The 17,275-nt window shown below is 52.3% G+C and overlaps 1 protein-coding gene across 3 annotated transcripts in view; it reads left to right on the top strand.

The window, feature by feature from the left end:
• Positions 1 to 519: 519 nt before the first annotated feature.
• The window catches only part of F8 (coagulation factor VIII), a 23,246-nt gene continuing 6,490 nt past the window's right edge, over positions 520 to 17,275 (top strand). The window contains exons 1-17 of one of the 3 annotated variants that reach the window (XM_027690482.1): positions 520 to 613; positions 739 to 915; positions 4,562 to 4,686; positions 4,981 to 5,103; positions 5,569 to 5,781; positions 6,404 to 6,475; positions 6,828 to 6,935; positions 8,432 to 8,653; positions 8,925 to 9,159; positions 9,289 to 9,463; positions 10,432 to 10,525; positions 10,749 to 10,960; positions 11,243 to 11,393; positions 11,542 to 11,751; positions 12,888 to 15,618; positions 15,900 to 16,065; positions 16,858 to 17,064. In XM_027690482.1, the coding sequence (XP_027546283.1) occupies positions 764 to 915; positions 4,562 to 4,686; positions 4,981 to 5,103; positions 5,569 to 5,781; positions 6,404 to 6,475; positions 6,828 to 6,935; positions 8,432 to 8,653; positions 8,925 to 9,159; positions 9,289 to 9,463; positions 10,432 to 10,525; positions 10,749 to 10,960; positions 11,243 to 11,393; positions 11,542 to 11,751; positions 12,888 to 15,618; positions 15,900 to 16,065; positions 16,858 to 17,064 (5,196 nt within the window). In that variant the 5' untranslated portion in view covers positions 520 to 613; positions 739 to 763. The other 2 variants (XM_027690483.1, XM_027690485.1) reach the window with 2 other exon arrangements.

Here is a 17,275-nt window from a genome sequence, read left to right as displayed (position 1 = left end):
GAGATATTGAAAATTTGTGAGTAAAATGAAAGAAATTTAAAAAGAGATGTTGAAAATTTGTGAGTAAAATGAAAGAAATTTGCACAATTTCAGTGCCAGCTTCTCTGAGCTGCAGGACCCTGGGAGAGGAGGAGAAATGTGAGGTGAAGAAGGTGGGAAGGGGATTCCCAGGGATCACCCCAATCCTCTCCCTCCCACGTGGCTTGAAGTGAGGTTGTGTGGCTAAATCATCACTGCCTGGGGTGCAAAGATCCCGGGGACAGGGATAACCCCACGTATGTACGTGCATATGTGCATCCCTGGCAACCCGCTCTCCTCCTCAGTGGTGACAGAGAAGGTGAGACCAGGCAGAGACCACACCTAAATTCTGCTTCCTCTGCAACCCTCCCTTTCCTCATCTTGCTCCCAGACATGGGCCAGGACACGGAGCCAGCTGAGTCCTGCAGCGGAACTTACCGCTGTGCTTGCCCTCCCTTTCCTTTTGTTTTTTCCTCTCCTCCTGTCACTGCCAGAAGAAAAGTGGGAGAGTCCATCACTCACACACTGCTCTTTGCACTAACCTGCTCAAGAGATTCCTCTACTGACATCTTTGAGAAACTCTTCAGTGCTCTGAGTGAGTCTGTGGGTGCTGGCTTTAAATCATCATCTCCTGTGGATTACAGCAGCTGGATGTGAAGATAAAGGCTTTTCTCTCCTCTTTCCTTTCTCGTTCCTTCCTTTTCACTTTTCCTCCTGAAGTCAGAGCAGTTCCCAGCCACGAGGCATGATGCTGGCAGGAGCCCTGTGCAGCCTCCTGCTCCTCTGCCTGGTTGAGGAGGGCACCAGCAAAGTCAGAAGATACTACATTGCTGCAGTGGAAACCGCCTGGGACTACACACATAGCAGCCTACTGTCCGTGCTGCAAGCGCCTGCAGGGTAAAGCTCTTTCTATTGCAACTCTAGAACTCTGCTCTGGGTGTTCTCCCACCCTGGCTTGGACTTCACTGCGAGCTTGGGTCCAGGCAGGTACATGGGGGGAACCAGGCAAGGTGGGTGCACTGAGCTGCTGGTACGGCTGGGAAGGGGTGGTGTGATGGGGAGTCACTGTGTGCAACCCCGGAGGAGGGACTGGTGGAATTGAGAAAGAGAGAGAGAGGTAATACCCGCTCTGCACTGCTGTTCTGCATTGCTTTGTATTGATGCCATTTGCCTGTGACCCTTTAAAGACTGTGTTAGGAACCAAAGGCTAGTGTTCCAGCCTGTGCTTTCTCTTCTGCTCTGCATCATGGGAGCTTTGGGGAAATGTGAGGGGAGATGGGGACCTGTGCCTCCCTGCCTGGGGACTGCAGAGGAAGGTTGGCTGTGCCCCCCTCAGAGCAGCAAATGCTTTTGACTGTGTCTGCCTGTGGTAAAATCCAGATTTAGTTATTTACATCTCTGTGTACATTACATTGCTGGGGCTGAAATTTTTCCTTAAGGAACTGAAAATAATTTGTAGTGTTTGGGCAAAGAACGGTGTTTGTGCACGGTGACAAGAGGGAGGAAAGCATGGTGGTTTTGCCCATCTACTTTGGAGAAGGAGGGAAAAGTGGCAGTTGCATTGCTCAGGCATCAGGATGGTGCTGTCTGGAGACACAGCTGGCCGGGACACACATGGATGTGAACGGGCTGTTCTGAGCTCAGCATGGGGAGTGGAGCAGGATGGTTACATCCCCTGTGGGTCAAGCTGTGCCCATTCCCTCTGCCCTGCAATATCATTCCATGGCCCCCTCTCAGACACACACTGGTTAGAGCAGCGATGAGCTGTGGTCAGGCACTGGGATCCAGGATCTAGGGATGAGCCAGGTCAGCCTGACCAGCTGCTGCAGTCACTGTGTCAGAGTTATGTTGGTTTTCCCCCGTTGGTTATTTCAATAGGAAAATTGCACCCAACACCCCCCACTTTACTAATCCCCCCTACCGTGCTTTCACTGATATTACACTATGGTGAGATGATGACTTCACTCACACCGTTAATTCAGCCCTGTGGCTTTCCATTTCAGCACTGGCTTTAGTGATGCACTCGAGCACTGTTTCTGACCCTGAGTGACTCAGGGACCTGACTCTGCCTGGGAATAAGCAGGGCATTGGCAGCAGTCTGAGGTCACTTGTCCTTCTCTAAAACAGGGGAAGATAACTTTGGCTTTCTCAGAGGGACTTGATGATGTGCTCCACACCAGGAAGGCAGAGTATTCCTGGGCAGCACAGGCTCCTGGGGAAGCCATGGTGGGAACCAGGGCTTGCTCTTCACGGTTGTTCCCAGCTGGATGACAGAGCCTTTTCCCTGGCCCTGTAGACTCAGCCCAGTTCCCCAAAATGTGGGGAGGGCACAGAAAACCAGCCAGACTGGGGAGAAGGGAGACACAGAAGTGAGCCAGGAAAGCGTGGCAGGAGCAGAGCTGCCACTGGAGCTGAGTTGTCTCCGAGCTGTGTGTGGGGTATCTTCTGCTCCACCCATTCTCCCTCATGGTACCAGCATCTCATGGAAACTCCCAAAGGTGCACCTCCAGGCGGGACCTCCAAACCCCTTGTATGTATGCAGTGGTTTCTCTGGCATGTTTATAGAAAGCTCTGTCAAACTAATGGGCTGCGGCACACCAGCCCAGAGCTGCTTACTCCTTCCCCATGATTTCAGTTTCTCTTCCTCCCAAACACAGCCCTATCAGCAGGGTTGGAGCCAGAACCAACACATCCTGCAACAGCCCCGGGGACCTCAGCTCAGACTTGGAGCTGGTGGACACGTAGTAGCCTATTCCTGAGCGCCTCGGCAGCGCAGGATGTCCCCCAGCTCCAAGAGATGAACAGATAGTGTGGCTAACAATGCCGATCCAAGGAGCCAGAAACTTATCTCCCTGCCTCAGCTTCAGCTGCCCTTTGGGAAGGAAGTTCACGGGGACCCCAAGTGCAGACGACTGGCCAGAAGCAGTTGGATCAGATGTCCCTGTGCTGAACTCTGCCTCCTCATCCCCGTGGGCTCTGCCATGCCAGCTGGGACCCAGCACTGAGCTTTGTTGTCACTAAGTCTCCTCCCAGCCATGTTCCTGCATGCCAGCAAAATCCCCCTGGCTCCAGAGAGTTTCTGCCTTGTTTACTGCAGAATTAGCAGGACCAGACCCTCATATCTCAGGGAGGCATTTTCAAATCTGGGCTTTCTGCGAGTTAGAGATTAAGGCAAAGCTTCCCAACAGCAGACAGCTGAGTGCCAGCAATCCTGCAGCGCAACTACCTCCCAGTGTGGGGACACCCTGGAGAGCAAAGCTGGGTCTGAGCCCTGCTGCCATCGAGCCAGGAATGATAATGGTTCGTAGGCAAAGTCAGCTGAATGCAGTGGCACTGCTCACTGGGGCTGTGTCTCCTGGGGGCCTCCTGCCATCCTGAATGTGGTGGAAAAGGCAGGAGCTGGATGGGTGTGTGGTTTTTGTGGGCATCCATCCTGCTCTGCCCCTGGGAAGGGAGCACCCTGCTCTCCCCACAGCACCCTCCAGCTGCAGGTGGCTTCTAGCCATTGCTGTGGGGGTGAGTGTGTGTTGACTTTTCCTAAATTTGAATCACTCTGTCTCCTTCCTCTTCCGCTTGAGCAAGAGCCACAAAGGGAAACACCTCTGGAATGAAGGCTTAGTCAGAGCAGGAGAGCAACCCTCCCTGCTTCTTAAGTGGGAAGAAAATACCACCTGGCTTTTGCTCCAAACAAAACAAGGCTGGAAGTAGTCTCCATGCTTACTGGAAATGGTCTCAGTCCTGAGGCTGATAAGTCAGCCTCTCAAATCCTTGAAGAAATTCATGGCTTTGCTATCCTGATAAATGTGCTGGATTCCTTCTGGAAAATGAATTTGTTAAGCTGCTTACAAATAGAAAGTGGCCAGCAGAGATGAGTGGGATGTGAAATACATTCAAAGCTCTTTTATCTTCCTGCTATGAAGCCTATTTTTCAGGGGCTGGCTGTAAATCCCAGTTTGGGCAGAAAAGAAACGAATGTGGGGATGTTACTCAGACACAGAGCAATCTGCCACGACCTGCCATGCAGCCCAACGCAGTCTGTTTCCTGGGGGGAGCTGGGGAGCATGTTACAGTTATATATGATGTGATGTGTCAGCCACACCTGAAGGGGATGGGGTGGGAGGTGGCTGCATGGCAGAGGCCACTGTGGCACTGTTATTGCAGCACTTCCAGTGCTCTGTGTGTCTGCTGGCTGAAAAGCACAGAGCTGGGCAAGGCTTGAGGCAGGAGACTGGCAGCAGTGCTGCTGCTGTGCCCTCTCCCAGCTGCAGCTGGGTACGGCGTTGTGCCTGTTGCCCCAGTGTCTCCTTCCATCCTGACTAACACCATGACATGAATCACTGCCATGTTGTCATCCCTGAGCCGAGCAAATCACTTTCAATCACACCTGGGGATTGTCAGGAAATCCAAAGGACACAACAGGGTGAGCAATCCCTGGGGCTGGCATGACACAGGCAAGCTGGCGGGAAGGGGAGGAAGAGGATGGCTCTTGCCCATCCCAGGATGGGGCTGTGCAATCAGCCTTGGCTTTTCCTTCCTCCTGCAGCATTTCGGGGAACGCGGGCCCACGGCCCCCCACACCTGGTGTCCCTCCCCGCTACAGGAAAGCTGTGTTTGTGGAGTACCCCGATGCCTTGTTCCTACAGCCCAAGCTCAAGCCAGCGTGGATGGGTAAGAAGCAGCGTGGTGAGCCCTCGCTCTCCCTGACAGCAGCCAAACTCATCCTGGTTTGGGTGCTGGCAGCCCTTCAGCCAGGATTAGGGAAGCACCTGGGTGGAATCCCAGTGTGGCAGAGCTCCTGGGGGTGCAGAGAGCCTTGCTGGAGCCGGAGCAGTTGATGCTGCCATGCTGCACGAGGGACAGCCGCTAACTGTGCAGGTGGAATGTCAGGGCTCTCTGGGGCTCATGGCAGGCTGTGAGCTGCCTGACCCCAGCTGCCTGAACTTGTTGTCTTCCTTCCTTCAGGTCTGCTGGGCCCCACCATCCGAGCAGAAGTCTATGACACGGTGGTTATCACGTTTAAAAACCTGGCCTCCCGCCCCTACAACCTCCACGCAGTCGGGGTGTCCTACTGGAAGGCGTCGGAGGGTGAGTTGGGCAATGGCCACGTGCTGCAAGCCTTTGTGTAGCACCTCCTGCTCTGCCAGGTGTGTGTCCCTCCCTGACCCTCCTATTCATGTCCCTCTACGAGGACAGATGGTCACAGAGCCCGGGGGAACAACACGACCAAGCCCAGCCCAGAAATGAGCTGAGATGAGCAAACTTGTATCAGTTATACAGGTAACAGACAGGCTAAACCTGAGGTTGGATGTTTAGGGCCAGGAAGACTGTGCTGTCCAGCGTCAGGACAGGTGGTGGACCCACAGCCCAACAAGTGAATCTCTGGCATGGCTCTGCTCACTGCCCTGAAACAAGCCACTGCCTGTGGGAGTCAGTCTCCAGGGGCTGGGGTGGAGGGGGGCTGTGCTCTGGGTTGGAGGAAGAGGCATTTCTGTAGCCATGGTGTGTTGGGGATGAACCATCAGTGACATCTGGCCATTTCTTTGGTTTTAGGTGCAGGGTATGAGGATGAGACCAGCCAGACAGAGAAGGAGGGTGACAGGGTGGATCCTGGGAAGACACACACATACATCTGGGAAATCCAGCAAAACCAAGGTCCAACGGAGGATGACTCAGCATGCCTGACCCACTCCTACTCCTCCAACACCAACAGCGTGAAGGACATCAACTCTGGTTTGATTGGAGCCCTGCTCGTGTGCCGACCTGGTAAGGGCAGCACATGTAGTGTGTAAGGATGGGGACAGGTCACAGGGCTTTGGCAGAAGAATTAGAGGGAAGTTTGTATCAGCCAGGGTTAAGGATCAGGCAGGAGAGGGGGAGGACACCTGGGACACTGCCTGCTCCACAGTACCTATGCCTGCTCTCCTTCCTTCCTTCCTTCCTTCCTTCAGTAAACATGGAGGTGATGAAAACCTGACTGTTATTATTTGCTGGGCACAAGAAGTGTGACTGGAGTAAGACTGGTCATCCCTGGTTGAGACACATCCTGGAGGTAGTTGTCCAGACCCCTCAGTAGTCACTGGAAATGAGTGGGCATGAGTCACCTCCTCGCAGGGCACTGTCTGCAGGTTCCACTGACTCACCAGGAGCAGTTTCTCCACTGAGTGAAGTCAAAGGGAAGGCAGCACAAACTGACCTTTTGATACCTTCTGGGGGCAGCTGCCTCTCAGCCATGGGCTTTTGGGGACAGCAAGGCTGGAAGCAAGGCAGTTGTGAGAGGTGACAAAAGCAAACCACAGCCTGGCCGTGATTTACCAGTTCTTGGAGGGCACAAAGGGGGGACAGGCATGGTGCTTGCTGACCTGATCCACCCCATTGCATCTCGCAGGGACCCTGGTGAGCGATGGGAATGGGGATGTGCAGAACGAGTTTGTGCTGCTCTTCGCAGTGTTCGATGAAGGTAATGACTGACTGGCTGTGTCAGACCCTGAATTCAGCCTGGGGTGTTTGCTTTGCCGTGGTGTGAGCACAGCTGCCCAGTACCCACACCTCCTCCCAAGGGCTTGAACCCGCCATCCAATGCAGTCCTGCCATTCCTTCTCTTCCCCGGGTGCAGGGAGCTTGCAGCCCCCCCCCCAGCTCTGCCATCCCACGCCCTGACCTTGTTCCCATCACACAGGCTAAAGCTGCAGGGGGGTTATGCCCTGTCACATGCAATGGTCACCACCATATCCATGCAGAGCCATTTCTCTTTGAAGTTTTCTTTGAAACGCTCTCAAGTGAAAGCTGACTGCATCCTCCTCTCTCTGCAGGGAAAAGCTGGTACTCTGAGCCCGGATCCCCGGCAGCTCCTCAGCCCCAGGCTCACCACAGGACAGAGCTGCACACCATCAATGGCTACATCAATGGCTCACTGCCTGGTGAGTCCTGGTGGCCAGGGACAGGGATGGAGGGCATGGAAGGTGGAGCCAGGTCTGTAACCTCGAGACAGCTTGTGAAAGGGTGTGAGAAATTTCCAGGTGATGGATCTGTTAGGCTGTGTTCACCCCAGAGGGACTATTACATCTCAGCTCCTTGATCTGCCTTACCCCTTTACAGTGGAGCAGGAGCTGTTTCCAGCTATCTTGGTTGCCACACCTCTTTGGAAGTCTCAAGGAGTCGTGCTGGTAGCAAAGAGTTTCATCTTTTGTAGCCCTGTGAGCAAGGCTGCAGGTAGCATTGAGGGGAAATTTCAACTCTCACTAAAAAACCTCTGTGGGATTTCCAGAATAGAACCACAGAATCATTTAGGTTGGAAAAGTCCAACCATGAACTTAACAATGCCGAGTCTACCACTAAACCATGTCCCTAAATTGCCCCATATACATGTCTTTTAAATACCTGGGCAGCCTGTTCCAGTGTTTGACAACCCTTTCAGTGAAGACATTTTTCCTAATGTCTGACATAAACCTCCCCTGGTGCAACCTGAGGATATTTTCTCTTGTTTCTACAACAGTCCTTGTGGATCCGTGGAGCTTAAGAGCTGAGTAGATCTCATTGTCAGCTACTGTATCTGCACAGTGGGTTTTCCCTGGAGAAGGTATCCATCTCTATACCCACGACACCCCTCTCTGGATGTGGGATCTGGCCTGAAAGTTGTCTGATGGAGAGCTGGAAATGGAGAGCTGAGGGCCTCAGGGTGGAACCTCCACCCAGTTTCCTCTCAGTCCCTGGGATCTGTTCCAGTCACCTTTGCCCTCAGTGCCAAAAACAAGTGCTTAACTCTGTATTTGTCTTTTTTTGGCTTCAGCTTCCAGGAACTTGTTATTCACTTTCCCGCTAGATTACAGAGCCCTTCAGCACACATCAATTTCTCCCCAAGAAAATATTTTTAAAATACGGTCAAATTCTTTCCCATTTCCTAAGCACACTGAGCTTTCTGAGTGTCTCCGAGGAAGGAATTTTCTCCAGCTCTCAAATAATCCTGGTGACCTCTCTCTGTCCTTTGTGGCATTTCAGCTACTGCTGGGGATGTGCTGGAGCCTTGCCCCAGATCCAATATTTTAGTGTCAGCTTTGCCAGTGTTGTGATCAGAACAAATGATTCTCCTTTCCAGTTCCCAATTTCCCTATTTATAGAGTCAAAGAGCACATCTATGTCTTTTGCCACTGCATCCTACTGTGAGGTCCTATGAGCACACCTCCCAAAGGCCTTGCCAAAGTGCCCCACTCCAGTCTTATCTCAGGAGGGATGATGAGACCTGTGCCTCTGTTTTGCTCAGACAGTCCACGCTTATGTGTGAACAGCTTGAAGCCAGCACCTTGCAGGGCATGGGATTCTAGTCAGCTGTGTCAGACTCTGAGTCCATGACACCAAGAGTGGGAACAAGGTGTAAACACAGTGCTGACTCCTGGGTGCTTTCCTTGTCTCCTGGCAGGTCTCACACTGTGCCTCAAGAAGCAGGTCCACTGGCATGTGATCGGGTTGGGCTCTGGGCCAGAAGTCCACTCCATCTTCTTTGAAGGTCACACATTCCTGGTGAGAGGCCACCGTCTCAGCAGCCTAGAAATCTCCCCTGCCACATATCTCACAGCCCAGACCATGCCAGGAACAGCTGGCTGGTTTCGGATGTTCTGCCAGATACTGTCCCATCAGCAAGGTAACCTCATTCTACAAGAGCTCAGGGGAAAAGCAGTTCAGGGGATGGCCCAGGCTCAGGGTTCTGTGCAGTGCTGCAGCCCCAAGACCCCTCCTGCTCCACAGTGCTACGTCCAGCTGCAATCTGGTCCATGACCTGATGGCAGGAGTTGACCCATGTGATGGCCCATTTTATGGGACAGTAGTGGAGAGGATCTCTCCCAAGCAGAGCCTGGGGAATGCATGCCTGTAGCACCAATGTGACCCTTTCTGCCTGGCCTGTCTGAACCCAGCTGGCATGGAAGCCCTTGTGAAGGTGGAGGAGTGTCCTGAGGAACGCCTGTTGAGGACGGGGAACCTATCAGACGAGCCAGAGGACATGGATTACCCTGAAGAAGAGGAGTTAACTTTTCATGTGATCCAAGTGCGCTCTTTTGCCAAAGACAAGCCTATGACCTGGACTTACTACATTGCAGCCGAGGAAATGGACTGGGACTATGCCCCTGTGAAGCCAGTGTCGCTGGATAGGTGAGAGTGGGCATGTGCCCTCACTGTCCCTGGAAAGCTGTGTGAGTCCTTGAGTGATGGAAGGCCTTGCTCTGTTTCTGACAGTGTCCCACATGTGGCTGTTTGCTCTTTCTCTGCCTTTGCCTGCAGAAACATATCGAGCCTGTACCTGGAGCCTGGCCCTCAGCGCATCGGTTCAAAGTATAAGAAGGTGATGTTTGTGGAGTATGAAGATGCAAACTTCAAGAAGCGCAAGGTGTCAAATCAGCTTGACAAGGGAATTCTGGGGCCTGTCATTAAGGGAGAGGTTGGAGATGAGTTTAAGGTAAGAGAGATATTGCTTTCCATCAACAGGGACTGCAAGGGGAAACTTCAAAGCTTGGTGCTGTTCCTATAATTGGAACTACTACCTGGTTTGTGGCTAATGTCTGGCAGAAGTCCTTGGGGTGCCTTCTCATGTTTAGTAATGTCCAAAGCTCACCAGAAAGGCAGATGTTACTGGTAGCTAAAGCTAAATACTGTCAGTAAGATCAGCAGAGATACAGAGGATATGGCCCAGTCCCTTTGATTTCACTTCATTGCAGGTGTCTTAGTATTTGTGTGAATTAATCCATGACACAGCATCTTCCTCGGAGGCAAGAGTGTCCTCTAATCCATCTCTTCTCCATCTGTTTGTTGTTACCTTACAGTATTGGGGGCTGTCACTTGTGCCTCCCCAAGTGCCTCTACTGATCACTTGACTTGTTTTCTGCTAGGAGGAATGGGATAGTTTCCATGATCTTTGCATTTCTGCTCCCTTCCTCAGGTTCCCTGTGCAGTTGTGGGCATGTTGCAAAGCCCTGACAGAGCTATTTAGGGAAATAAATGAAGGGCTTCATTCAGTGAAGTGGGGAGCACTTCAAAGCTGTTTGCTGATGTGCATATTTAGTGTCCTGGTCCTCTGAGGCCTTCTGGATTGACCTCTTCTGGTCCTATGTTCCTTCTGACTCGTACAGAAAGTAACAATAAAGACAGACATTTTTCTCTTTAATAAATCTGATATTTTCATACCCTCCCTAAAATGGTCACCTCCCAGAAAAATGGACAGTATAGACTCACCGTGGAGAAATAGTAGTTTCTTCTATTCTGACTTCGTGGTGCCAGACATGTCTGTGTTCCTCCCTGCTGATCCTCGGCAGTCAGCCCGTCCCAGGGCACCCCTGCCCAGCATTTCCCCCCCTCACTAAGGGCAGCCTCAAGGGCTCACAAGGTTCAGAAAACATTAAACATTTGTGCTGGCTGTGCTCATTTCAGATCGTGTTCAGGAACCTGGCAAGCCGACCGTACAACATCTACCCTCATGGCCTCACCAGTGTCAAGCCATACTACAACAGGAAACCCTCTCAAGGTAAGGCATGTGGCCTCTCCATCCTCCCCCAGTCCCTGGGTCTCCTTTTGGCCAGATCAACTTTCCATACAGCCAGTGTGCCCTCCTGGAGTGGGCACGGTTGGCTCACTATGCAGCTTGTGCGGGTAGGAAGCCTTTCTGAGCTCTTCTAAAAAGGGGGATCACCCCTCGCAGGAGCAGCCCAGGCTTAACTCATCTGGTCTTGGGTTCTGTGTGTTGCCAGTCAAAGATGTGAAGGACATTCCTATCCCCCCTGGCCAGTCGTACACCTACAGCTGGAGCCTCACCCCTGAGGATGGGCCAACGCAGGCAGATCCTCGCTGCCTCACCCGTTTCTACTACAGCTCCATCGACCCCATCCGAGACACAGCCTCGGGGCTGATCGGGCCCCTCCTGATCTGCTTCAAGAAGTCCATGGATCAGAGGGGAAATCAGGTGGGTCCTTCCTTTGTTGCCTCAACTGCCAGGCTGAAAGGCTGGAATAAATGCAGTGGGTGAAACCAAATTTGTCTGTCCCGTTCTCTTCAACCATCAGTCCCAATTCCTCTGCCTTCCTCATCCTCCCTTGCATGCCCCTTTTCTCAAACCTGGACCTTAGCTCCTGTGAAATAGTGGTAAACTCTTCCCCGTGCACCCAGGCTAAGACTTGACAGCTACACTGGGCCATGGAGGTGCTCTGATCAGACCAGGAATGATTTCTTCCCTCTCCCTTTCCAGATAATGTCAGACAACACGAGGTTGGTGCTTTTTTCAGTCTTTGATGAGAACCACAGCTGGTACCTGGAGGAGAACATCAGGAGGTTCTGCTCTGACCCAGCCCACATGGATACCCAGGACCCACAGTTTTATGCCTCCAATGTGATGCACAGTGAGTACTGGGACAGGGGCTCCCTGCAAATCCCCAGCAGACAGAGGCTCATCCCTGCCCCAGGGAATGAGCAGGGGACATGCAGCAGCTCAGCAGCCATGGGGGGAATGGGGTCCTCATGGAATGTTTCACCTCTGCCTTCTTCCAGCTATTAATGGCTTTGTATTTGACAACCTCCAACCAAAACTCTGCCTGCATGACGTTGTGTACTGGTATGTCCTGAGTGTTGGGGCACAGACAGATTTCCTCTCCATCTTCTTCTCCGGAAACACGTTCAAGCGCAACATGGTCTTTGAGGATGTGCTTACCCTCTTCCCATTTTCTGGAGAAACAGTCTTCATGAGTTTGGAAAAGCCAGGTTAGTAACATGGGCTATTCTGTAAACCATGGGCTATGCTATCAACCATCACAGCAGAGATCAGTGAGCACCTCCAGCCAGTTCTTTGGTACCTGATTGCATTTTGAGAGGTCTGAGAGCAAAGGGAACCCTGGAACATCCTGGAACACCAAAGTGAGAGGCAATGACTAAATATTTCAAAGTCTAAATTAATAAATAAATTAATAAAATAGTAAATAAATAAATAAATAAATTTACTGTGTTTTACTTCATTAACAGGGTGTGTTAAGGTCACACATGATGCCAAGGCTGGCTGCAGTAACTTGAGCCTGGTGGACATTTGCAACCTTGGCTCCAAGCTCGGAGGTCAAGAGGAGTGGCAGAGCTGTCCTGGCTGTGGGTTCAGCTGCTGGTCACAGCAGTTATCTCCACACCTTTGCAAGGACAGAAATCAGAGCCACGGGAAGTCCTAGAAAAGATTTGCTTCAGAGTTCAGTAACATTCCCCTCCACTCAGCATTTTTCCTTAGTGTTTGCAAAAGCAGTGCTGTCAACCGTGTCTTCACTCCCAGAGGAAACATGGGATTTACCATGTGATTGCAAACACTGATATGATGGTCATGAGCACTGCTCCCTGAGCCAAGCTGTCAGGGTTTCAGACACCCTAGGAAGTGTTCTAAAAGCCAGCCAAGCATTGCATCCGTTCAAGCTCTGGTTTTTGCCTGCTGCTCAGAAGCAGAGAAGCAGCTCAGCCAACAGCAGGTGACAGCCCTCTCCAGTGTCAGAGCCCAGTTATCACACACCTCATCCACTCTGGGTGCCTGCTCGCTGCAGGGAGCAAACACATTGACCAGGGATGTGAGCAAGAGGCAGCCTTTCACTTCTCTCTCCTTCAGTGGGAGAGGTGTGGCTACTGTGTTTGGGAGAGGGGTGTATTTGACAGCACTGGTATGTCTTTGGGGGTGGATTATGGTGATGGTACTGTGAGTCCAGCTGTAAGATGCTCTAGGGACTATGAAAACATGAAATCACTACCATGAACCAGAGGCTGCTTGAAAATATAGGTTGCACTAGCAAGGGAGCAGCATGGGGGTGGCACCTCTTCCAATTTCCCACTGTGGTGAGCTGATGGTGTCCTCTTGTCCTCTCTTGAGACAGGTGTCTGGACACTGGGGTGCCTGAATCCTGATTTCAGGGACCGAGGGATGCATGCCAAGTTCACGGTCTCAAAGTGCCAGTATGAGCAATACCCTGAAGAGGAGGATTATGTGTATGCAGATGAGGAGCAGGACGCCTTTGAATTCCAACCCAGGGGCTTCTCTGAAACAAAGAGGTGGCACAGGCCATGTGTGAACAAGCAACTGAACAACATCACCTCTTCCAGCAATGAGACAGAGAAGACAAGACTGTGCTTGACAGAACCCAGACATGGGGCCCTCCTGAGCAGTGATAGGACTTCTGATCCCTCTTCCAATGGCACATCAACATTTTTAGGAATGATGCCAAATCCTCCTGATATTTCCATGTCTTCTTCAGAGACAGACTACGAGCCGGTGTCCTATGAATCCTTCCTGGAAGATGAAGAATCATCAAAAATCATCAGCCAGGGTGAAGGATTTGGAGCTGTCCCACCTGGAGAACCCTTAGTGAGTGTCAGTGGAAGGGTCCATGGTACTGTGAGCTCAGAGGAAGGTCAGCAATGGCTGCACCAAGCCATGTCAGCTCCAGAAGATGCTCTGGCAGGAATGAACGTGACAAAAATCTCAGAGGTGCAGGGGCCAGTAAAAAGGACGATGGTCCAACCTGGTGGTATGAGAGAAATCCTGGAAGCAGAGCTTCAAAAGACAGCTACTCATGCAACAAGCCTCTGGGACTCAATTGCTGCAAGCAAATCTCCTCTTCAAGAGAGCAGGAGCTCATTTCACCAAAATGAGCTGGAGCACAATCTGAGACTTCAAGACATGTCTTCACAGGGTGCTGAGGACAAGTTGCTGAGAGGGGCTGATAAAATATCCTTTAATCTATATGACTCAGAGGAGACAGTCAATACAGAACCAGCTTCAAGTATTGATCATAACTTTTCCTCCACACTGACCAATTCTTCTGCATCTTCAGAGGAGACAGAAGATAACAGGACTTTTCATGCTGTACCTCACAGTCACACCATAGAAAGCAATTATTCATCAAATGATCTAGATGCTAGGCTAGAAAAAAGACCTGACAAAGTGATTTCACAAGGCTTTTATGAATCCTTAGAAGAGAAAAATGTTTCTTTCTCAGACAAACCTGTACAAGAAGAAATCTTCACAGAGGAGAGGAACTCCTTGCCTGCAGAAAGTGGCACAGAACAAGAAGCCAGTGAACTTGCCAAAGGCACAAGCCTTCTAGACGCCACTTTTGCACAGACCAATGACCTTGAGCCTTCCAGCTACATAATGACAGAAGAGAGGGATGAAGTAATCTTGGAGGAAGTGTTTCAGGATAATACAGCCGCTAAGGAATTATCAGAGCGGGACAGTATTGCCTTTTCCGAATCAAATGTTGTGGTCAACGACACAAGGCCATTCCCAAACAGGTTCTTAAAGACCCATGAGCAGTTTCTGGGACACAGAGCTCCAGGCACAAGCATGAGTGGCCCTGACTGGAGACCTCGACCAGCCAGGTCACTGGGGAGCAGAGGCTTGGTGCGTGGTCTGGGTCTTCCCAACACCAGGCAGCCCAGCAGCAGGAAGCCCCCCTCTGATGTTAAGAGAGCAGAGCAGGATCTGGCCAGCCAGACCCCTGAGACAGCAGTGAATAAGAAAGCCCTAAAGGAGTGTGGACCTCATTCTCCTTTTTGCAGCACTCACTTCAAAAAGAGGTCCCTGATATCAAGTGACGCCTTGCCTGAGGTGATGGTGGCCCAGCAAAGCCTGGAAGAAAAATCCAACATGGTTGAGAGGAGACTACCCCCAGGTGGGGATGCTCTGCAGGCTGACGAGGTGTCTCCTGAGGGGAGGCCAAGCACAGATGGGGGTGCACAGAGCAGCAGTGAGGGGGTCCAGCGTAGCGGACGCTCCTTGCCCACACGAGGAGCAGTGGGGACTGAGGTGACAGTGGCAGGAAGCAGCCCAGAAATGCAGGTTGCTGCTGAGGCTGCAGACCTGGCTTCCAATTGGGACCCAGTCTCCCTGGGGGCAGCGGTGTACACGGGGGGCTTGCAGAGCCCAGCTTTGGCTGAGCTGCAGCCAGGCAGAGCTGCGGTCTGGGGCGCTCCTGGGAGCGAGCAAGCTCAGGGGAGAAGCAGGATGGAGGAGGAGACAAACTCTGTGGAGCAGCTGGGTCAGTTCAGTCCTCAGCCTCAGCAGATCAAGGCCAATACCACAGAGGACTATGTGCCTGAGAGAATGTCTGGGCAAACCCCAGAAGAAATGCCTACAAAACCAGCCTTCAGAGAGAACTGCTCGCTGTCTTCAAGTAATCCCCCTCACAATGACACTGCCAAAAAAGCAGCCCAAGATGTGCAAGACAGTCCTCATCGATGCCAGGTGCTCGGTGGGGAAGATGTCCTCAGACAAGCAGGGAAGAGAGGGGCCCAGGGCCTAGGAGTGCCCAAGGAGGATGGTGAAAGCAACAGCATAGATGGGGAGAGGAACCATAACTCAGGACATAGGGAGGAACCAGCTCTGAACAACGGGAGCAATTCCAGCCCCTCAGGGTCAAAGGCTGCCGAGTCAGACTATGATGAGTACAGTGACACAGAGCAGACCATGGAGGATTTTGACATCTACGAGGAAGACGAGCACGACCCGCGTTCCTTCCAGGGGGAGGTGCGGCAATACTTCATTGCAGCAGTGGAGGTGATGTGGGAATATGGGAACCAGAGACCCCAGCACTTCCTAAAAGCAGCGTAAGTGTGATTGTCCCTCATGTTTTCCTCCTGCTCTGCATGGCATGACTTCATGCATGAGCTGGCATGTGCTGGCAGGCAGGATCACAGATCTGTATGGGTACAACCCAGCCAAGCAGCCCAGGGGGAGGATGCTCCCAGCACCTCCCCTCCACCCTGGGGACTTCTGGAACTCCAGAAACCTTGAGCTTCCTTCCTTGCAAATGGCTCTGTATCACCCCTGCCCTGCCTTCATTATGGGACAGTATCACCTGGCTTACTTACCTGCCTTCCCCCCACAGGGACCCCTGGAGCAGCAGGAGGAAGAATTCCTGGAGGTACCGCAAGGTGGTTTTCCGGGAGTACCTGGATGATTCTTTCACACGGCCAGCACAGCGGGGAGAGCTGGATGAACACCTGGGCATCCTTGGGCCATACATCAGGGCAGAAGTTGAAGATGTCATCATGGTGAATTGAAAGTTCCTGTTTCCTACAAAACCATAAATCCCCCCATTGCTGTCTGTGCTCAGCCAGAGGGGGTGCTGAGGCTGGGCCTGCAGGCTCTGCAATGCCCACGGGTTAATCTTCAGGGCCCAGGGGCTGGAGCTGTTGGCATGTGGATGGCACCAGACTGGGGGGCAGAGCCACCATTCAGAGGGACCTCAGTGGATGGAGGGCCAGCAGGAACCTCAGAGTTCAGGTGCAAAGCCCTGGACCTGAGACAGACCCAGTCTTTGCAACAGCACAGCCTGAGCAGCTCCTGGGCTCCATGCAGAGCCTTTTGGGTGAAGGGGTTGTAGAAAGCAGGGCTCAGTACAGCTTTTTTAGGTGCTCTATGTGAGGGCAGACTTGGGCTTCCTGTACCACCAAAGGTCCTTCAACACCCACTTAAGATAGAGGTGGAAGGCTCTTCACTGAGGTCAGGACTTGTGTGCCTGGAGGAGTTGCCCAGTTCTCAGGAAAATTTCATCAGGATGGATTCAGCACTTTGGGCTCCAGAGACAGTGGTGTAGCTGACCTTGCTCCCACTGAGCAGGGAGAGGGCCTCATCCTGCTGGCATGACCAGGATGTGCTTTCCAGTGGGGATCACACTGCACAGCCACAGCTCATAGTTCAGCAGGGGTTGGCCACTGTGTGGGGACCAGATGGGGATCTGGGCACCAGGGACTTGGCTGCCTCCTTCTCATCATCTGGGCACCCTCACAGCTGCATGCAGCCCCCTCCCACACTGCTTTTGCTTTGCCTTCCCTCCGGTGCAGGTCACGTTCAAGAACCTGGCCTCACGACCCTTCTCCTTCCACTCCACACTGACAGCCTACGAGGAGACGCAGGGCACAGAGCAGCAGGGTGGAATGGTACAGCCCGCTGAGGTCCGGAAATACTCCTGGAAAGTCCTGCCCCAGATGGCACCCACCATGCAGGAGTTCGACTGCAAGGCTTGGGCTTACTTCTCCAATGTGGACCTGGTAGGTGGGAGCCTGCTCCATGGGGCATCCCAGGAAGGAGAGATGGGCAGCACTCCTGGGTCCTGGCTGTGTGGTCGAGACATTTCCTATAGGGCTGTGCTGAAAGCAGCCTATGGCTGTGTAGGTTCTAAGGTGTCTAATGCAGTGATGAATACATGCTGGTGCTCTTCTCTTCTCTTCTCTTCTCTTCTCTTCTCTTCTCTTCTCTTCT

This window comes from Neopelma chrysocephalum, unplaced genomic scaffold (genome assembly GCF_003984885.1).
Source record: "Neopelma chrysocephalum unplaced genomic scaffold, ASM398488v2 Primary Assembly neopelma1_81, whole genome shotgun sequence".
Lineage (NCBI taxonomy): Eukaryota > Metazoa > Chordata > Aves > Passeriformes > Pipridae > Neopelma > Neopelma chrysocephalum.
The sequence above is the reverse complement of the archived record's forward strand: the minus strand, read 5'-3'. Positions and strand labels throughout refer to the sequence as shown.